General features: G+C 41.9%; 1 protein-coding gene across 1 annotated transcript in view; it reads left to right on the top strand.

Annotated features, from left to right (window-relative positions):
* The window catches only part of LOC307078926 (copine-5), a gene marked incomplete at both ends in the record, with an annotated part of 120,678 nt that overhangs the window by 21,501 nt on the left and 75,642 nt on the right, over positions 1-23,535 (top strand). Inside the window, 4 exons of the mRNA XM_079740961.1 lie at positions 12,363-12,403; positions 12,768-12,814; positions 21,882-21,985; positions 22,759-22,798. Of these exons, the coding sequence (XP_079597087.1) occupies positions 12,363-12,403; positions 12,768-12,814; positions 21,882-21,985; positions 22,759-22,798 (232 nt within the window). The remainder of the gene's footprint in view (positions 1-12,362; positions 12,404-12,767; positions 12,815-21,881; positions 21,986-22,758; positions 22,799-23,535) is intronic.

Below are 23,535 nucleotides of genomic sequence, written 5' to 3'. Positions count from 1 at the left end.
ACAGTTTGGATAAATAAAACAAGAAAGCCTAAACAGTTCTAGATTCCACAGTTTAAGGCAAACGTTTTTGTCATTGTATTAAATGTTTTTGCATGCTATGATTATATGATGAAAGCTAAAGGCCACATCAATATCCAATAACAACAACTAGAAGAACCACAACAACAACAACCAGGAGAATAAATCTGGAGTTTTTTGAGGAAAAATTTAGAAAGCAATATCTAAAACATGTAACATGCATTGTAAGTCCCGCCCTCTCTTACCCCACTAAACCCATGTTCTGTAAGTCCCGCCGTCTCTTACCCCACTAAACCCATGTTCTGTAAGTCCCGCCCTCTCTTACCCCACTAAACCCATGTTCTGTAAGTCCCGCCCTCTCTTACCCCACTAAACCCATGTTCTGTAAGTCCCGCCCTCTCTTACCCCACTAAACCCATGAACTGTAAGTCCCGCCCTCTCTTACTCCACTAAACCCATGTTCTGTAAGTCCCGCCCTCTCTAAGTCCCGCCCTCTCTAAGTCCCGCCCACCACATGTGGAGTATCCCCCTCCCGTGAGGTGAGAGGGCGAGGTTTGCTTCCCGACGGAAGTAAATCTAGCACTGGCAAAAAGTGGAAATGCCTTGAACTGAAAACGAGGATAAGTTCATATCTCTCTTAAAAAAAATTAATAGGACTTATTACATAAGCTTCGATACAATCCACCCACATCAGGCTTTTTATTTGTTTGCAGGAAGATATTCATGAAATGAGTAATGAGAACATTTCCTTCAGCTTTCTCAAAAAAGATTATTATTAAGAAACAAAATACCCGTAGAACTATATCTGGAAATGATCCCAGAATGACAAAAATCATAAAGGAAGTACCCATGTTGCTCACTAATCTGGAAGTATCTGCACCGCCCATTAAATGTCGATGTTTACACAAAATAACATGAGCATGCATCGTTTATGTCGAATGCTCTCGGGCGGATTGTCTAGAATTGTTGGCCTAGAATTTTGGTCCTACAACTGTTGGTGTAGAACGGTTGGCCAATACTTTGCCTATAATTGTTGCAATACAATTGTTGGTCTTCGATTGTTGTATTGTGTACAATTAAACAATTGTAGACCAACAATAGAATATTAGTTTAGCCTCGGAGGCTGCAGCTTAACTTTTCTGAAATAATTTAGGCTACAATGCTTTACATTAAATTTAGGCCTACATTTTTTCTTTCTAGAACAGAATGTCTTGTATAAGGCTCGCTGTGTTTCCCACCCATTTCCACTTTAATTAGCCACTGAAACTCCTACCAGCCCGTTTCTATACATTACAACAGGCCTAATTGTGGTCACACAGTTGGTGGCAGATCTTTTAAGCTGGCTTGCTAAGGTCAAGCAGATGTGTTTGATTGGGAGGATGACAAAGGAAAGTCATGGTTGTCAGCCCAACCATCCTAGTAAAACCCACAAGAACTACATAATTTGTGTGTAGTGTTAGCCCATATTTAACCAAACAGGAATCCATGAAAAAAAATATATTATCAATTTGTTTAGTACCCTATGTTAAGGATTTTTTTTTATAGAGTTGAACGCAGAAGCTTTTTTCATCCTAAAACTCATAAAACAAATTTCATCATTTGCATTAATATATTAATTTGACCTAATTATTTCTTGTTTATATTGCAATCAGGCCATTTTGAGTTGAAACCCTTTCCTTGTGGGAAAACGAATTAGGTTACCGAAAACACTATATTTATCTGAACTGACTTGACCAGATCGCCATGGTGACTTATTAAAAGGGGCCCTATTATGTCTTTTTCCTCACCCTCTTTCAATTCCATAAGAAATATGGGCATCAGAAGTAGAACTACTGTCACTGCTTCTGTCGTGTCCTATATGCTTACAAAGTGTTCTCTAATACCTTTTAGTTTTAGAAAAAAAGTTTGCTTTGGGGTTCTCATTGAGCCACATCCAAAATACTATTTTCCCTTAAGCGCCTTTAGCAACAGTGAGTTATTTTTGTCAACATGCTTATTTCAAAAGCATCTCGGATGGTGTTGATAACCACACGCGGACATGTTTTTAATTTTTTTTTTGTGATTAGTGTCAGCAATGATCAACCCAAGACATTGAGAAACCTAATTCATTCCAGATTGCGTTGGTGCCCGTCACTTATCCATCCAGGCAGAGAGATTGATCTCTCCAGCTGCTGACATAGACAGTCAAGCAGAGTGACACATGCTAACCCGAAGGCTGCTAATGCTAAGGCCTTCTTGGAGCCGGTGACCGTCTGAATGTTACCCAATCTGCATGTGCAGGATGATGTCTGAATACAAAGCATTTATTTAGTGCTATTCTGGTGACATGTGTGTGTGTGAGATTGGTCTTGGTATTTGTGCATTTTTGTGTTTTTTTGTGTATTTGATCATTTGTTTCTGTGTGTGGGTGTGGTGTTTGAAAGTGTGTGTTCTGTGTGTCTTTTCCTCCGTTTCTGTGTTACTGTGTGTGTGTGTTTTTGCGTGCATGAGTTTGTCACTGTTTGTGTGGATGTACGTGTGTGTGTGTGTGGGGGTGGCAAGGATAGAAGTGGAGTGTAAGATTGATATGCTTTTCAGTGCTCTCACTGAGCCGACACTGTCTATCTCATGTAACAGAAGACTAGACTAGACACTCACAAACACGTTCCTTCCCCAGTGTGTTCTTTGAGAAGGATTCCCTTATCCACCTTATAAAAAATCACAATGTTATATTGGTTATTATTCAAATCTGCATAGCAATCTCGTTTTGTTCTCTTTTGATGTCCACAGTGAAACATCTTTGGCGGTATTGTGGTTTATAAATATGTGTGAAATATATGGGAAATTATCTTGAAAGCGTGACCTTGAATCTTTTTTTATCAAACTATTCTAGGAGTAAGTGCTTGTATACGATGATGATACTATGACAGCTTTGAGACAGTGTTGTTGTTTTCTGAGTGCCTGCCATAGAATGAAAAAGGAGCTTGTACTGACTGTGTGCTTAAAAAAATGTTGATGGCTCTTTCTTGTTGCTGCCGTCGCCTGGACCACGTAGTGAGAAGGAGGGGTAATTGTATTGGGTACACTGCCACCCCTGACTCACCATATGAAAAGGGCATTCGTGATGGATAGGTAGAGCGCCAAATGTGGAGGAGAAATGAAGGTAGAGATGACAAGGAGAGCAATACATTTCTAAAAAAAAAAAGGTTGAAATATATATATATATTTTTAAATAAAAGCAGAGAATGAGAACAATGTAGGAAAATTAAAGATGTTAAGGAACTACGCCAAAAGATCGTCCTGAAAGGAAAGAGAGAAGGGAAAAACGAACTGTAAGAATTGGCAGTGCAACACTCAGACAGTGCCACTCCTGATGTAAAGTTCAGAGACAATCGTGTCATTGAGGGATCATTTACTTAAGAGAGAAAGAAGAAAAAGACACTTTGAGGTCATCTCTAGGTCGTCCTTGGACGAGTCCTCCAGCGGTGCTTCCAATCCTCTCGGCCCTCCATGCTTCTGGCTAGTTCGCCAGTGCTTTCTGCTCCCACGTCTTTCAGAAGTATGTCCACGTATGTTGGTGTGGGACGCCCTCTTGATCGATGCCCGTGTGTTGGTTCCCATAGCACCAGCCTGCTTGCTGGAAGCTTGCGGTCTCTCTGGCAATGACCGGCCAGTCTCATTCTCCTTGCTGCTACCTTCTCGCTCAGCCCTGGTAGCCCACCATACAGATGCTTGTTGCTAACATGCACATTCTGGTTGATGTTAAGTACTGCACGGAGCATTCTGGTGTAGCACCCATCCAGAGACTTCTGTAGGCTGGGCTTCAGGGTCCAGGTTTCACAGCCATACAGTAGAACAGACTCCACGGTTGAGTAAAAGAAGCTGAGCTTCATGTTTTGGGGGAGGTTGGATTTCCATACACAGGCCATGCCATTCAGGGCCCTCCAAGCGAGCGCCTTCCTCACTTTCAGGTCTTGTTCTGATGAGTTCACCGATGAGCCCAGGTACTTGAATTCATTGACTACCTTCAGAGCAATGCCTCCTGTTGTAATTAGGGGTGGATGGTCCGGGAAGATGTTGTAGGTGATTACCTCGGTTTTCTTGGCATTTAGCCCAAGACCAACCTTGGCACATTCCATCTCCACTCTGGTCAAGAGTTCCTACATGGTACCTATTGCCCGAAGTAGGTTAGGAGGGACACCGTATCATCATATGAAAAATAATTACCTCTGCCGCACAGGTTATGTTTCTCGCCCCATCTCCAGGCATTTTTACACTGCCAAGCCGGTACAGATGCTGTTTGGCAGATGTTGCAATTTCACTGTCTTGCCTGTGTAAAACCGAGGGGGTATATTCTGCCTTTGTCTAGGAGCCAGCTTTACATTGTCATAAGCACACACAGAACAAGACAGCAACAGCACAAATAATAAATAAATAAATAAATAAAAAATCTATAAAGAGGGTCTATGCACCGGTGGTAGAAGAGCCGAAGTGTTCTTGGAGCAGAAAGGTCTTGAGATGAGCTTTAAAGAGAGTGAAGGAGGGACAGTCATGGAGGGATTGAGGAAGGGAGTTCCAGAGTTTGGGGGCCATGGCGCTGAAAGACCTGCCAGCCAGGGTAGAAAGTCTGGTGCGGTGGACAGTGAGGAGATTGTGGTCAGATGATCTGAGTGAGCGGGATGGAGTATAAGGCGTCAGAAGGTCACAGAGGTAAGGAGGAGCAAGGTCATGGAGGGCTTTAAAGGTGAGAAGAAGAATTATGAATTTGATTCTGGACTAGGGATGGGCAAAACGATTATTTTCCAGGAATCAGTTCTTTCAGTTCCGTTCACTATCACGATTCGTTAGTTTGATTCATTTGTTTTATTCGTTCGTTAAGTCAGATGGTCTGTTACGTTATTTGCCAGGGAATCGGAAATTATGGAATAAATGTTAATCAACATGCATGTAGCCTACTACTGTCTAACGTTCTGGCGAAATTACCCAGGTTAAGTGTAAATATTAAGCATATATATAATGCACATATGTGCCTTTTTTTCATAAATATCCTGAATACATAATGGGGTGCGGTAAGAATTAAATGGCGTCTTCCAAGTAGCGCTAATAAGCAGTGAAGCCCGTTAGCAACTAGACCAAACAAGACTCGTAATGGTAGGTAAAAACAATACTTTATTAAATCATGCAATTGTGATGTAAAACAAAATAAAACATAAAGTGCTTGCATGATATTGAAGCCTACAGCGATCGTTAGTTAACTTGTGTGGTGGTGCCTTATCATTTGTTTGCCCATGGGCCATGGCAACGCGATTGCTGCCTGCTCTCATTTGCTGAATCGATGAGAATGTTTTAGACTCAATCAATATAAGGTTGCGGGGAGATGAAGCTCTGTTCGTTTGTATATTTTATTTATGTGACCATATTTTTATTATATGTTTAAGCAAAAAGAATCAGTTCTCGTCGATCACCTTCGGGATTCGTTCGTTCTGACCGAATCGTTCACGACCGACCTATCACTATTCTGAACAAACCGGTAACCAATGTAGCTTAGATAGAATAGGGGTGATCAGAGCAGATTGCTTGGTATGACTGAGTAACCTGGCAGCTGAATTTTGAATATATTGCAATCATTGAAGTGATTTAGTTGGGAGGCCAATGAAGAGGGAGTTGCAGTATTCTAAACGTGAGGTAATGAAGGAGTGAACCAGGTATTGTGCATCAGAGGTAGAGAGGAAGGGCCGAATGCGGGCTATGTTGCGGAGGTGGAAGAATGTAGTCATAGTGAGGGGATTGAAACTGAGTGAGGGGTCAAGCAGTATGCCGAGGTTTCTGACAACGGAAGCAGATTGTACTAGTGTTCCATCAATATTCAAACTGAGACTATGTGATTTGGACCGTTGAGATCTGGGATGGATGAGGATTTCTGTTTTATCTGTGTTGAAGTCAGATAGGCAGTCAGTGAGTGAGCTGGGAAGCGGATCAGGGGAAGAGGTTGTAATGAGGTATAGTTGGATGTCATCAGCGTAGCAATGGAATTGAATGCCATGTCTATGGATGATTTGGCCAAGGGGAAGGATGTATATGAGGAAGAGGAAAGGCCCCACAACAGAACCCTGGGGGACACCACGAGTGACAGGGCTTGTGGAAGACTTGTGAGAGCCCAGAGTGAAAAACTGTTGTCTATTGGAGAGGTAGGACCGGAACCAGTGGAGGGCTATGTCTGCAATACCAAGAGCCGACAGGCGGGTGATGAGCACATTATGGTTCACTGTGTAAAATGCAGCGCTTAAGTCCAGAAAGATGAGAATGTTTGGGGAATCATTATCAACCGACCAGAGAAGGTCGTTTACGACTCGAAGGTGTGCAGTCTCTGTGCTGTGATGTGGATGGAAACCAGATTGGAAGTGCTCATAAAGTTTATTGTCGTGAAAAAGGACTGAAGTTGTGAAGCCACTTTTTCCAGTAATTTGGCCAGAAAGGGGAAGTTTGAAATAGGACGGATTAGACTACATCTGAGTGCAGGCTGCAAACGCGTCTAACTATTTGCAAGTGCAAAAACGCCAACATATTCTTTATTTTACTGACCACTTGATTTTTATCCAGACTGAAGCCTCATTAGGAAAGTTCCTCTGCTCGTTTCTCATAGATCGCACCATCTTTCAATGTCTTCTTTAAATGCAACTGCATCAACTTATCTCCCATGATGGTCCGCAGCTCGCGGATTTCCCTGTCTATCCAGTTAGAACATGTTACCAGGTCATCAACACCTCTACCCAAGTCCTGCCCAATGCCGTCTTATCGCATTAACATGTAACTGATAGCCCCAATATGTGTAGAGTTCAAGAGAGGAAATTGGAATGGAAATCAAGCCAGTATATTACCTCGGTCAGTGTAAACGCGCGGACCATGCTGGGAAAAAGACGGTATAAGACTGGGCCTATTTGGCGGTGTTAAAACGACTTCTGTGTCTGTGTGCGGGATACCTCAAAGCACAGATTTGTCCAGGGCTCATGAGGATTGTTGGTTAACCTCCCCGGGCCGCTCAGCTAACAAGGGGGCCTTGTGGGGTGTCTTCGGACTTCAGACCAGCCAATCGGCTTCGTCCAAGCCAGGCCCTTTTATATCTAGCTGGTACCTTGGCTGAGGTCTGTGCCCTGCTAAGCACATTTTGAGGTTACATTCAATACCACTAATTTAGCTGACACTTTTGTCCAAAGCAAATTACAATAATTGCATTCAACACTGAAGATTTATATGTAAGTGCAAGAATCATTTGAGTACATAACATTGATCAAATAGGGTGACTGCTTTAAGTGCAATAAAGAATGTTATTTTATTATTATTTCATAGGCTAATATGCAGACTGTACAGATGCGTGTTCAGTCTACTGCAGAAGATGAGTAGGGTATCGGCTTTCCTGATGTCAGTGGGGAGCTCATTCACCATTTTGGAGTCAGGACAGCAAAAATTCCAGATTATGTTGAGCGGCAGGTAGGGGCACCTCTAGTGATGGAATAACAAGCTGTTTGGCAGTCATGGAGCATGGTAGACAGGCTGGGGTGTAAGGTTTCACTATGTACTGGATGAAGGATGGGCCAGCGCCATTTGCAGTATGGTAGGCAAGTACCAGTGCCTTCAATTGGATTTGAGCAGACACTGGTGGCTTCTGCAGGGTGCAAAGGAGTGGCGTCGTTTGGGAGAACTTGGGTAGTTTCCAAGCCATGCTGCTGCATTTTGAATGAGCTGCAGAGGAAGAATTGTACATGCAGGCAGACCAGCCAGAAGCGAGTTGCAGTAGTATACATGCGAGATGACAAGAGCCTGACCCAAAACCTGCATGGCCTGGCTGAAGAACGGATGTTTCCCCCTGATGTTGTACAGCGTGAAAATGTAGGGAGGATTGGTCCCAGCAAAGGATCATTTAGCGCAGGGATGGGCAACTGGCGTACCACCAAAAATGTATCTTTATTAGAGTTATTTTTATTTATGGTTCTGCTAAAGGCCGTGATGCAACCGAAAATTGCGCTATTCACCAACCCCTCTTCTGCTGTCAGCGAGCAACCAGCAGAACTGCTGCTCGAACTCTGCGAGCTGCATTTTGGAGACTGCTACCAGAGGCACGTTTTTCTAGACTGGGTAGCCCCGCCCATTCTGCCGGCGATTTGGCTTCCCCCTGCAGAAGAGTCTGGAGAAGAGCAATACATTTCTTTCCGCTTCTGATACGTTTTTGTGGGAGCCAATCACCAAGCTGGCTATTCCCCCTAGCACGCTATTGGCTGGTTTAACACAATGACGACAGGGAAGCGACGGCAAGCAGCCAATTGCGTACAGAGTCATTTGAACTAGGCCCATTGATCACGCCTCTTGTGCTGAAGAAAATGACAGCAGCTTCCCCAGACCAATGAGCAATCTACAATTGAGATTGGTCTGGCAATAACCAGGCTAACGTTTTCCACTCCAGAGGGGTTTTGCTCTCTCAATGGCCAGCATGTTCGAGAGCACTTACATTTGTTAGAACAGTTTTTCAATAATGAAGAACATTAAGTCAAAAGAGAGAAACTACAAGTATCTCTTTAAGAGAGAGCCTGATTTATGCAACCTGCTGTGGCTGACATTGGACACGTATAAGGGGAAAATATGTGTAAATTCTAAAAGTGGAGTGGGAGCAAAAATGATGGGGGGCGCTGTCGTCAGAGCGACCCTCAACAGGGCTCAGGTTTTATGTGTATTTCGGCGTTTGTTGTTTTATTGTGTGTTGTTTTTACGTTTGGCAACATGTTATCAACAATAGTGCTATATTTAGCTTGCATTTGGCTCATCATCATCGTGAGTTTATGCTGTGTAAATGGACTTTTCTCTGGACCGGCAACTCCATTCCCCGCCTACCCGGGTAGGCTCGTTTATTTGCAGGACCAGCTGTTGGGGCTGAACCGCGCTCACCTGGAGCCATCGCAAGTATCCCTCCTAACAAACGAGATACCTCCGGAGTTAATCCGTGATAACAAGCAGAGGCGAACACAGAGGAAAAGAGGGTCTAGAGGAGGGATTCGTAACAGACTGCGTAGAAGAGGCAGCCGACTACCTCCACCTGCCATAACCCTGTTGAATGTAAGATCGCTCCGGAACAAGTCTGACGAGCTGTCCACACTCATGAGTTCGGATTCGGACGATCGGCTGACAAGTCTGTTCTGTTTTACAGAGACATGGCTATCAGACGATGTGGATTTTAATCATACTCTTAAATGTCATACGCTTTGACAGGGATGTACAGAGAACACAGAAGTCGATTGGGGGCGGGCTCTGTATAGCTGTCAACAACAACTGGGCGACCAAATCCACTGTCAGAGAGACTCATTGTCAGAGAACTCATGACTCTGTCCTTTAGAACGCAGTATTTTCCTTGAGAATTCTCCCAGATAATTTTAGTATATGTACCTGGACCTGGTTTTACAATGGCTGCTGAACACATAGTAGAAAGCTACTCCAGAGCTGTAGGTCAAACTGCTGATCCACCAGTATTTCTACTAGGGGATTTTAACAAATGCAACATCAACACACATCTACCCAACCTTGAGCAATATGTTTACAGTCCCCACTAGAATGCACAATATACTGGACTTATGCTATGGTAACATTCAAAATGCATACATTTCAAAAGCACTTCCTCCTATTGGCCATTCTGACCACAAAGTTATTTTGTTGCTGCCAAAGTACAGGTCACAGCTTGAAAGGGGAGTACCAGTTTAAAAAACATTTCATGTTTGGAATGAGGATACCTCTGAAACATTGAGGGGATGTTCTGAATTGACAGATTGGGACTTGTTCTTAAATAATTCTTGGGATGATTTTAATTTCGCAAATCGGACTCTTTTGGATACCGTGACCAGACAGCTGGACTCATCACATCCCCACACAAGGATTTATTTTATGGACTTCTCCTCTGGTTTTAATACTGTACACATATTCACACTGCTGCATTTCCTAGTGGAGCTTCAGGTCCACCCTACACTGATTTTATGGATTAAAAGCTTTAACAGGACAGGCCACAACAATTGCATGTGAATGGTATTGAATCGAGTTTTATCCCCCGTTCTCTTTTATGTCCACACCAACAAAATCTCCTGCAGTGGAAAATGAATGACTCATTTAAAGTATGCAGGCAACATGGCCTTAGTAGCCCATTTGACAAACAGCCAGTTGAACAAGTTGACGTTTTTAAATACCTTGGGACAGACAGTTTTTAATGTCAGCAAGGACATTTTAACTGTGGTTTACTGCTTTGAATTTCATTAATTGAATCCATACTCACGTTCAATATCTCAGCCTGGTACAACACCCTCACCGTCAAGCACTAAACAAAACTTGCCCGGATAGTAAATAAGGCCAGAAAAATAATTGGCTCTCTCCAAACCCCCCTAACAGAACTGTACACCCGGTCAGTTCTCAGGAAAGCCAATACAATTACACCTCCACCAATCTCCACCAATCCTTTGAGTTACTGCCATCAGGTTGACGCTACAGGGTCCCGTTGGCACGAAAAGACATATTTTATCCCCACTGCCATCACCACACTGAACAGTCACAAATAGGCAACATATCTCGCTCCATTCAGTCATCCCTTTGCACTGCTTGCATTCTTTTGCATTAATTTATTGTCATTGTTTTAGACTGTCTGTCTTTTTCTGAATTTCGGTCACTTGTGAAAGACAATATATTTTTTCTTATCTTATCTTATGTTTGTGAGCCCTCTGCACTGAGAAAAATACTAATCCCTCAATCACTGTTCTTGTTTCTTTTAAAACAATCTTGTTGTATTTGTTGTTTAACAAGAGTACAGGCATGTCAAAAATGCATTTGGGAATGGAAAATATGAAATTTATGTATGTTGGTTGAATTTACATACAGACATATATATATATATATATATATATATATATATATATATATATATATACAAATATTTTATACAAATATTTTATTCTTATTTAGAATTGTTCATGTTGGCCCTCTTTATCAAGAAAATTGTCCACAATTGTCCACCAATTGTCCCCTGATTTAGTGTCTCACCCAGGTTCCTTGCTTTCCGAGTCGCAGGCACCACAAAGTTGTCATTATTGATGGAATGGTCTAGGATGGAAGAGGCCTTCCCTTCAAGGATATTCATATTTTTTATGAATGGCATGTATTGTAATTTCATTTATTAACATCCCATTATTTATTTTCTAGCATGTCCGTTGGAAAGGTGTTTTGTGATTACATTATCAATGAGTAATTGATCGTCGGTGTGTCAATGTGTATATTAACCGATGTAAGTCGCTTTGGATAAAAGCGTCTGCTAAATGCCCTAATTGTAATTGTAATTGGGGATTGGGAGCTCAAGAGCAGCATGACAATGTAGAAATTTCAGAGGTCAGGTGAGATTCTGATAGGAGAATAGTTTTGATTGTACAATAAATACAAAAATATGGATGTGATCAGTGTGCCATTGGATGAACCAGCAAGCTACAAACATGTTTCTATGGCAATACACTTGAACAACACACACTCACACACACCACACACAGACAGGTATACACACACACGCACAAACATGATAGTATTTAATAGTATTAGTATTTTAAAGTAGTACTTTTAAAGTATTAGTATAACAAAAGACTATATTGATTTCCTTTCAAATACAACATTATGGCAGCTTCTTCAGTGTCTTGGTGGACTATGTCTTTCATGATCTCCAACATAGCAAAGCTATGCTATTTTTCACTATTACTAAAATTATAGTGCAATGTAGGAAAGCTAGACTCCACCAACCGGGCTGTGAACCTTGTACTCTACTCCAAACTAATGTCTTGTTCTTCTGGTGTCGTCAAAGGGCCTTTTGGGAGGCCTTAGTGTACCCTCTTAGTCTTTTGGTTTTGATGTTGGCTAACCCCAAGGAGAAGCTCTTTAAGGGCAGCTGTTCATGATGAGGGCTGTGTCCGAGAAAGATGGTACAACATGGTGTGGGGCGCATTTGATATACAACATCACTCTTTATAACGCTCAGACTCATTGACGCATACTTTCAACTACTACTTATATTATCACCTCCCCTTCCTTTAGATAAGGGTTCACTTACATTTTAAGCGAGTCTCAATCCCTGTTACAACTGCTTTAACACTGCGACTTCTTATAACTGCACAACCGGTTCATACTAGTTGGTAATAATCAACTTACGGGTCTTCAAACAAGAAGAGTACATATGATATGTGCACTTTGTCCTAAATTCAGCTGAGTAGCTCAATATTTCAATATTGGGGATATATTTATATGGCATGTTCACATTGGCAGCCAGAGTCATTGCTCTCTCTTCTTTGTTACTTTCTTTCCAGGAACCTGTTGGATAAAGACACATTCTCGAAATCAGACCCTTGTGAGTATGTTTTTATTTTACGTAGCTTTGACGTGCTTCTTCTGCGCATCCACCTCACTTTAGTGCACTATTTTTTTTTTGCTTTGTGCTGAATGTCTACTGTGCACCTCTTGGGATGGAGACAGGAGTGTCTGTGTGTGCGTGTGTGTGTGTGTGTGTGTGTGTGTGTGTGTGTGTGTGCGTGTGTGTGCGTGTGTGTGCGTGTGTGTGTGTTTGTCTCAGAGCGTCTGGTCTGTTTGTTCTGTGGGCCAGTGCTAATGCACTCATATTGATCATCCATTTTGGATTCTACCAGCTCCTCTCTGCTGGGCATTCTCACTAAATCATCACCTGTTGGTTCTTTCTTTCTTTTATTTCCTCCCAGTGTGTGTGCTCTACACCCAAGGAGTGGAAACTAAGCAATGGAGAGAGGTGAGGCTGAAAAAAATCTTTATTTACCAATTTTGTCCTTCGTATTTGCAGGATCTACATTCTGTACATATTCACTTGGATAAAAATGATGTATTTTTTTGTGGTTTATTTTGCATTTGTCTACACAAAAATGTAGTCATTCTGAAATGACCTTCTCGTCTCATCCTTTAATCAATGACACCACCGCTAGACGCGTGCACTAATGACTTCACAAGAAATTCTCACACACAATTTCACAATATGGGCTCGAAAAACATAAATGTTTATTGCAGTTATGGGTTGTTGGGTAAATCTGGTGTAGTGGCAGTACACAAAGTCAAGTCTCTATTCCTACAAAAACCTGCACCAGAGGTCATGTCCACTGTCTAGTTCTAAATTTGTTTTGTTATATTCATAATAGATGTATAATGAACGTTATAAATGCATTGCATGTTTTATTATACAGTGTGGCTTAACGGTATGTTATTTTTTTTGCATCCTTGACTTATTTATCCTTTTTTTAGGTTTTATACAATATTATTGAATGTTAAAAAATAATTGACTATTGTGTTCATTTTTACATGAATTGCTTGCATATCAGTGAGACATTGTCCACGTGAATATGTAGCCATCTCTCTTGTTAAGTGTGCAATCTAGTCTCAACATTGAATGAAAGATGTATATTAAGTCCTTCGGTGGCAAAACGCAATACCCATGCTTGCCATGTTTGTTCCCCCTCGAAAAAAGATGAACACAATGCTAGCCTTATGAAGGAAAAAGCGACCTGTGTGTGTGTGTGTGTGTGTGTGTGTGTGTGTGTGTGTGTGTGTGTGTGTGTGTGTGTGTGCTTATCTTGTCGCTCTATGCACTTCTGCTGCAAAAAGCATGATCTAGTTGCATCATTCCTACCTCATTAATCCACAGGCCTCATGAGGGTGGCCGGCGTCTGGTTTGTACCCCAGCTATTTGTGTCTATGGGTGGTTTGTGTAGGTGCGTGCAGTGACAGTGGCACGGCTAGATTCACCATGCAGGGCTATCATAACGACCAGCGACTCCAGCCGGGAGATCTCTAATGAACTTTGCTGCTTGGTATTTTCTATCTACTCAGCGGGGAAATCACATTAGCCAGCTCACCCCCCCCCCACCCTCCATCCACCCACTCAACCACCACCCAACTTCACTCTGCTAACACAGCTTGGCACGGACTCATCAACACCTCTGGGTGCCCCGCACAGAGCCCCAGAACCGACACGTGGGCTCTTCAGGAAATTTGCGCAGGTGTCTGTGGTAACGCTCGGCTCTCATGCGGTTGTCCATTTTGGAATGTGTCCAAAATTGGGAAATCTTGACATTGCTTCAACACAAGGTGTAAAGTTTAAAAGTTTGACGTATTATGAAGTGTAAAAAATATATTATGCATTATTAATCATATTTTTTTTTTTCACAATGTATCACTTTACCAAACATAATTTCAAGATACAAAAACAAACTTTCTGTCCAAGAACGTAAATCTGTCCAAGAACTTAAAGGCCATTTTTTATTGGGATAATCAGGCAGAAATCACGTTCATGGACAAGTTTATTTATTAAAGCTGTATAAACGTTTTTAAGGTTATCTCATGTCATTCTAATTCAATGACCGCATGTAACATAATGTTTACTCGCTAAGAATTTGCTTACAATTAGGTGAGTTGCCGACTCAAACAGCTGCAACTTATGTAACGTGAAGAAGCCCAGCACTGTTATCCGTGGTCTAAACAACCCTTCTAAAAAATTACTTTATGAGCATGTTCAATGTAACATAAGATAACAACTTTATTAATGTAATTGTAACTGTATAATCTTAACATTACAGCTAACCTTAGCATTACAGTGTTTCCTACATAATAATATTCTACTTGGTGGTAGCTGGAAAGGTGTTTTTGACAGATATTCATGCTCTGTGTAAGGTTGTTAATTAGACAGGCCACCATGTGGCGCTGTTTGCCGCAATTTAAATATTGTGTCCCTTGTGCGCCACCGTAGTTCACGTGTGTGCGCCAACGTAGTTCGTGTGGGTGCCATCTTGTTTTGTGTTTGGCCCTCATGGATGCAAGGTGAGCAAGTTATCTTGCACAATCTATATTTTTGGTATGGGTTTGGACCACCCATCCGTTCAGTTTGTTTGGTCAATATGTTGCATATGTTGAAATATGTTCGTTTGCCTGTTGAGTGTTATATGGGATGTGTGTGTTTTGCGTCTTATATGATCTCGTACGATGTGATTTTGTCTACTGTTTAATTTAATGTTTTTGTCTTTTATTTGGGGGAGAGTGTTTCTTAGATTATATAGTTTATGGTTATATGTATTTATTTTTACATTTTGTTGGGTCAAAGAGTTTTTTTTCTAATCTTGTTTTTGTGTTTGGCCCTCATGGATACAAGATACAAGGCTATATTGAAGACGTTCCACTGTTGGGGAATAAATTGCCAAGCGTCTCCCACAATCCCGAACAACTGTGTCCCGTGGTCCTTCTCTACCCATCACACCAAACAACCAAACACAACGCAGAGTCCAGGGTCATAGAGAGACAGCAGGACATTTGGGTTACATCTGCATTACATTGATGTGAAACGGACAACGACCGAGACTTGACCGCCGGTATGAGTAGCGTCTCTAGTGGTGTGTGCCTGCCCAGAGGATCAGGCAGCAGTGATCCTCTCTATTGAGCCATATTGGCAAATGGTCAATATTCCTGCAATAGGCGGATTACAAAGAACCCCTCTCCAAACAATAGCATATCTAAAATACAATTAAACTGGAGGCATCTCAGTGAATTCGGCTAGCCGTCTTCTCTGCAGGGAAAAGCCAATAACAATCCATTCTCCTGCACATGATCAGGTTTGATTCAGAGTGTGTGCGCAGACGAGGGTCTATATCGTCATATCACTGCCACATTTGCAAGCAGAAATGACTGCGCGCTCGCACAACTAAACAAATCCGTCCGCACAAATGATTATTTCAGGCACTTTTACTACACTCCCGGGCAGTATTTGCGTTTCCACTCCAAGTTTAAACGCACGAGCTGTGCTGTGCTGCGCCCGGCTTTTGTGGCGTTTTCGACTATACTATACTGCAGGGCTATTCAATTAATTTGGAATTGGGGCCAGTTCATGAAACTGAGGCAAAATAAGGGGCCGGAGAATATGAGTAATTATGGTAACAAAGAAATTACAACAACATACTGAAGGAGTCAATATAATCTATTTTGTAAATGCAGAACAACATATGAACATTGTGATGCAGTAAGACACATAGGCCCAAGGCATTGTTACATTCAAATGGCAATACAATGTTGAAAAATCCGAGACACAGACAATTAGAGAAATGCAATTAACTAACAGAAAACATCCACTTAATAGCACATAACTGTACCAACTTTACAGCTCGTTATCCTCAATTGACAATGAGGAGATACATTTCAGTGTTACAAGTAAAGAGGGAAATAATTCTCAGAAAAATCAAACTGTCCCCCTTCTCCACTGGCTAAAAACAGAAATGCAGCTAAATGGTAACTGAATCCAACTCACACTTTTTTCCTTCTAAAAAAATAAAATAGACTGCCCCATAAATCCACGCATGGACTACTACTGTACTCACTTCTTTCCATATTGAACATAAATCAGACACCTTAACAATCAGTCTAGATCAGCCATATCACAGGTATTTAAGATTGCACTCATTTGAGTTACAGGCAACATCAAATGTATATCCACCAACAACAATAAAACCAAAGTGCATAGTATGGTACAGAATAGAACTATAACAACATAACAGCGCATGGCACTTTATCAAGGCAAAACATTTCAAACTGCATTCAACAATAATACCACATCAAGAAAAATATTAAGAGCATAATATGGGGTGAATAACATGTTAATTGCATCATACTGTTCAAAAAATAAATCCTCATTTCTTGCTTGACTAACATGCCTGTTACCTTGCATGTAGTTTGCCAACATTTGCCATCTAATGAGAAAAATGGCATTTTTTTGACTTGGCAAGAGCAGTGAAGTCAGGTGTATATGTTGTCAGGGCAATGCGCAAGCACTGTTGCAGATGCTGGTCAGTGAGGGATATGCCATTGTGAGTTTTAATGGCATTCATGTGTGAGAATGACGACTAACAAGTGTATGTTGAGCCAAACATTGTCAGAAGAAAAAGTGCAAGACCCCTTGAATGTGGAAATTTCTCTCGGCTGACCTCATGGGTCCAGAATTTTTCAAAACCTGCCTGCTGCAATGACTGTCGCAAGTCATCTGACGACTGAATGTCAATGAGTTCCAGTTGTAAAGACCCCTCATCCAATGACGATACCAGCTCCTTTCCTTTCAATGCAAAGTCTGCCTCAACATTCACACAGAAAGGGTCCTTCACAAATCTAATCACTTCACTGGAGATGCTGAAATCCTCAAACCTAGTGGCAAAATTGTTTTTCAATGAGTCAATAAACCCTGACATCACCTCGGTATTTTGCAGGCCAGATTTTTTCAATGTGGGGAAGTGGAGCATCTTGCCAGGACAAAGATCAGCAGAGAAGAGTGAGAGCTTTCTTTGAAAAGCAAGAAGAGCTTACTGGTCACTGTTGAGAACATCACTGTATCTCCTTCTCCAACTGCCAAAAACCTTGGTGTAGTGTTGGCCAATCAGTTATGCTGCACCGCAAACATCACTGCGGTGGCCCGGTCCTGCAGATTTGCACTTTACAACATCCGCAGGATCCGGCCCTTCCTCACAAGGGTAGCAGCTCAGCTTCTAGTCCAATCACTGGTCATCTCCCGCCTCGACTACTGCAACTCGCTCCTGGCTGGACTCCCTGCCTCTGCGATTAAACCCTTGCAGCGCATCCAGAATGCGGCAGCGCGCCTCGTGTTCAACCTACCAAAGTTCTCGCATGTAAACCCCCTCTTCCGAGACCTCCACTGGCTCCCTGTAATAGCTCGCATCAGATTCAAGATGATGGTACTGGCATACAAGGCAGTCGATGGAACTGCCCCTGCCTACCTCCAAGCATTAGTAAAGCCACACACCCCAGCTCGATCCCTCCGCTCAACTACCTCAGCTGGCGTCTGGTACCGCCATCGCTAAGAGCAAGCAAAGGTCGATCAGCAAAGTCACAGCTTTTCTCTGTTTTGGGACCTCAGTGGTGGAACGAGCTCCCTACCGATGTCAGGACCGCAGAGTCGCTCACCAGCTTCCGCAAAAGACTCAAAACTCACCTGTTCAGAGTTCATCTCGACTCTGCATAGAAACCAATGCACAGCCACCATTGAATGTTGTACGTCCTGGCACTTGTACATTGCACTTATTCAAGGTACTTAATTGTGTAGCATCTACAGTAGCTGCTATCGCTGCTTTACACGGGGAATGGGTTAGCCTAGCGATTGTAATACTTGCACTTGGTTCTATGAACGTCTTTACTGTACCGACAGCGATATATTGTTTCACTTCTTATGACAAATGTACTTATTGTAACAAATGCACTTATTCTAAGTCGCTTTGGATAAAAGCGTCTGCTAAATGCCCTAAATGTAAATGTTAATGCAATGTTTTTTCGTGTGTTCTCATCAGTTACCACCTCCTCAATGGATGCCAGCATACACTCCTTGACCATCTCTGAGTCTGTAAACGGCTTTTTCTTTTTGCCCAATATCCATGCCACTCGTAATGATGCCGCAGTTGCTCTCTTGATCCGTACAGGCCCGAAACAAAATGCGACGTCTTTGCTCATAACAAGATGTAAGGCCCGTTATCTTCTGCCTCCGAGCAGCAGAGCCCGGTGGGAAAATAGCATCAAAATTAGCATGGGTTGTCTTGAGATGCCTTCTCAAATTATATTCTTTGCACACGGCGAGGCACTCGTTACAGATTAAGCACACAGGATTCGCATCAACGGCAATAAACGCGTATTTCTCTGTCCATTCATTGTTGAACTGCCTGTTCTGAGTCAACTTTTCTTTTTTTTAAGGTAGAGAGAGACATTTTCAAATCAAACTTCGTGCTTGGCTTGAAAGAAAGTCAGAGCGGTCAGAGCGCGGCAAAAGAGCGCGGCACTAGAGCGCGAATGGGCCTCTTTGATTGGTCATGTGTGGTCCCCCAAAATATATGTCCGGCCGAAACAGGTAGATATTCTATGTGTTTTGCCACCGGCTTAATTGGGTGCATACTGCCTCCTACTGCACGAAAGAATGTAAAATTAACCATAGTATTTTTTTTTTTTCAGAGATTTTTTTTCATTACCCATATGGAATAACTACACTTCACTCCAAGGGCCGGTACAAAATCCCTCAGGGGCCGGACCCGGCCCTGGGACCGCCAATTGAATAGCCCTGCTATACTGGCCCGGCTCGGCACGGTTTATCCCAGGCAGGGATGCCGCCTGTAAAAAAATATTGGATATGCACGTAGAGCTACGGAGAGGGTCTCCGTCGACAGAGAGGGCTCTCCGTGTCTACGAACAGCACTTTACGCAGTAGTATAAACCAGCCTTTACTGTGACGTAGAACTGTGCTTTTAGGGACACAACGGCCAATCACATTCAGGGATAGAATGGCTGGCTCCGCCCACTTACTCCCCAGTTCCAAATTTCTTGAAACAATTGGGATAATATTAGTGCACAACTCAACAAAATATATAAAATACGTCTAGTTTTAGATGTAATTGTTAATTGTGCTGAATTGTTACATATTATACCTTTAACATAGCTGTGACCCAAAACATTTTAAAATTTAAGTGTTTGTACTCACAAAATAAACAAATTTGTATTTCCTCAGTTAGCCCTTATATGAATTCAGCATGTTGAAAACAGTGGGCGATTACTTTCTGAAAAATACAGATTGCAAATGTCGCTACTAATTTACCAATCAAATTGGGATAAAGAGCTGTTTGCAAATGTCACGGACAGTTCACGGTGGTCCATGCTACTGATATTTATCTGTCACATACAGATCTCTAGTTAGCACACTACTGACAACACACATTTGTGTTATTTGGGCAGTACAATTCAACCGTGAATCACAAAAATGCTAAATTAGGTGTGGAGTAAATAACCATCCTCCTCCCCCATAGGCAAGCAGGTGGTTAAAAAGGTAGAACACAAACAGCTGGTAGATGGAGAGTATTTATGGGAACTGGAAAGTGTGACAAAATAGATTATTTAATTGGCTGCTTGAGGTGCTAAAATACGCATTTCCAGCATGGCCCGGTAAAAATAAACATTGGCCCAGACATGTGTCACCTCTACCTCAATGGCTATGCATGGCAACGAATAAGTCCTCCTCTGTACAGATTAACAAGGTGCAGAATCCCCACCCACACCCCTGTTGGATGGGCCATCTGTCATTCAGTGAAGAGCTGAACTATCAAATCACCCCTAACGTGGGCCCTGAACCGTCGTGCAACTAGCGTGCTTCCATGGCGGTCGCATTAGTCCTGAGGTGGATCCGTTATTTTCTCTGATGCCTAACTGACCCTGCGCTATCATTTAAAGCTACACCATCTTTAAGACCATTTCCATTTTCTTTGTAAGAAAACACTGAACAGCGCGCTATATCAGTACATATGGTAGGTATAGATGGCATATACATGTTTGTAAGCAATTGGGTTTTCTTCCTATGCTTCTCTTTTTCTGGAATAAGTGTTTAAATATAGGGCATTGAAATCCCATGTATTGATGCTTTTTCTCGCATTTCCCATGGTTTATACCTTGCGTGTGTGTACATTGTAACACCGGCCACCAGGGAAACAGTCTTTCAGTGAAAACTCTGTCCCTCTGCAGCTGCAGGACGCTTAACAGCCTGCATAGTATGCATATTGCATAACCCATATGCAAGGGGGGCGTTGTTAATACTTAATGAATGCAATAAAATTCTAATAAATAACGTTTGTGGGTGAAGACTCACTGAAGCATCTGTTTGAACAAATGATACACATTAACTGAACTTCCCTGTGTTTGGTTTAGTCTGCAAGAGCGAGCTGATTGGAAAGCGATTAGCCTAGCTGCCGCCTGCTAGCACCCACAGTAGATGCTTCATTCATGGATGCATGGGCCTGAATTATTCAACACAAAGAGATATATGTTGGTAAAAAGAAATGAAGACGCCGCCCCTGAAGTCACGCTGCAGAAGCCGGTTAACCGGTTTTAGAAACCCGACTGGTTCACGCATCACTCCTTTTAAAACCCGTAATGGGAGGAGTTGCTGGAAGTGGTGCTGATGAGGATGTGTGTCCTCTGCCCCCCATGGTACATCCTTGGGAGGTGGGTGTGTGTAATGGGAGCTCTGTGTAGTCACTCTGGATAAAGCCGGGCAGCGGGACCCTTGCCCTGTGTTCTTTTTCTTCCTACTGGTTGGGATGAGTGGGAGCGAGAATCCCCACTAATTAGAACGCTTTCATCATCACCTTTCTCCTCCTGATAGATCCTCCGCGCCCTCCCACTGGCCTCCCCGTCTTCTTCATCTCCCTCCGTGCTCATGCACCTCTTGCTCTGAAAACTTGCTCTCTTCCTTTGCTTTTCACTCCCCCCCCCCCCTTCTTCCACCACACTTCCTACTCGCTTGCTTACTTGCTCTAATGCTCTCTGTCCCTTCATACTATCCCTCTAATTTTTGCTGGTTCATCCTCTTCCTTCTTTCTCTTCTATTTTTCTTCACCGGGCTGGAAAGGGTGATATAATCCCTGTTTGGTAAATTAGAGTATAAGGTAAAGGATTCTCTCTCTCTCTCTCTCTCTCTCTCTCTCTCTCTCTCTCTCTCTCTCTCTCTCTCTCTCTCTCTCTCTCTCTCTCTCTTTCTCTCTCTCTCTCTCTCTCTCATCCCCAACTGTTTCACATTACTCTGGTGTATAACAACACAGTTGACATCGCCGGTTGCAATAAAGACCAAAGCAAGATCTCTGCAGGCAGCTATTCTTGTGTTGCCTCCCACCATTTGAATAAAATACCTTCCTGGTGTTTATTTTATTGTTTAATTCAATAGTAATTTGTTTATTTTCTGCCTGTAATCTCATTGTAGCATTATCTCTGCCTCTTTTTCCTCTCATATTTTGTAGTTTGGCCGGACCGAGGTGATAGACAACACCCTGAACCCAGACTTTGTCCGGAAGTATATCTTGGACTACTTCTTTGAGGAGAAGCAGAATCTTCGCTTCGACTTGTGAGTGGTTTGTCTTCAGTCGCCCGTTGACACTGCTCGTAATGCTGCTCAACTGTCAGCTATTGAAAAGCCTCTCCTGAAATCCATCAAGACATTTAGGATCCAGATTTGGTTTCCTGAAAAAAAAACTAAAATAGTTTAATAACTGGATCATATACAAAGGGATTCCAAAGATTAAAATTGAGTTTAAGTTTAAAGTTAAAAGTGGTCCCAATTTGCATGGCTGTGCTCATCCAACATATGTATGCTCTAATTGTTGTCTTAAATAACACACAGTGTCAAAACCTCACATTGAATGAAATGATCCCAAACATATTCTGTTTCTCTATGACGGTATCTTTCCATACATACATAAATGTGTAATCTAGGCTACATAATACATATAAATAATAGGGATTTTGGAGCTCAACATCATTCTGTCATATAAAGGGCCGGCCTTTATGATGTTTGCCTACATTGTTTTTAAGAGAGTCTGATTAATCTCTGAACTGAAAGGATCGTTTCATCACGTTTAATCTCCAACCCATATTCTGCATTTCCTTTCCTTTCATCTGCTTACATTCACATGCAAATCACAACCAGAATCATTACTCTCTGTTAAGGAAGAAAGGAAGAGAGTCTTGCAGCAGAATAATAGCCTACTGTTACCCAGAGGGTGCATATATTGGAAACGACTGACACAAATGTTTGCACATATGCTACGCTAACTATAACAATGTTTAGTTTTTTTTTTTTCTGTTTTTCAATAGTACAAATGTATTTTTTTCTTTCAGGTATGATGTTGACTCCAAAAGTCCTGACTTGTCCAAACATGTGAGTATTTTTCCAATATCAGACCACAGATAAACAGAGATTGGCCAATCCTTTATCCTCTATGAAGACAGAATTTTCATAACGATCACAATTATCATAAAGTTCCCCCATTAATGCAATTCCTGCAATATTGTAAAGTTATGAAATAGATGGTCAAAAATTGGTCAAATAATTTTTATTAACGGTTGTTCGGTTTTGAAGCAGTAATTAGAGCATGCACATTGCATGCTGTGGACATGATGGAAACATGCAAACTTTTGGTGAGGAAGCATCTAAATACAAACTAATAAGCGCAGGTCATTCTGTCTGATTATACAATGTCTTTATTTCAGTTTAACATAGTTTATCCATCTTTATATTGTTTTTTGTTGACCCACTTTCTTGTTCCCGGTATCATAAGAATAATCAACGTTCTCTAGTTTGTAGATTATGATATGCTTTTAACCAGTAGTTTCCAGGACCAAAATCAATACAATTAAAGCCTAATTAGTGAAGTCACTCTTAATTTACCTATTTCATAAAGATTGGATGAAGTCAAAATGGAAGCTATAACGTCAAAAGCATTGCAAGGAGCTTTTTTTCTTTCCAGAAGATAATCTGTTACAGAGATTATTGTGGGTATTTGGATACCAAAAGTTTGCATTTTTACCATGGTTTGCTTTCATTTTGTGCATGTTCCCTGCTTTGGTTTTTAATGTGGCTTTTAGTGTAAACCATGTGGCCTTGTGCTGTTAAAT

This window comes from Pollachius pollachius (genome assembly GCF_949987615.1).
Source record: "Pollachius pollachius genome assembly, chromosome: 8".
NCBI lineage: Eukaryota > Metazoa > Chordata > Actinopteri > Gadiformes > Gadidae > Pollachius > Pollachius pollachius.
Note: the sequence above shows the minus strand (reverse complement) of the source record. Positions and strands in the feature narration are given on the sequence as shown.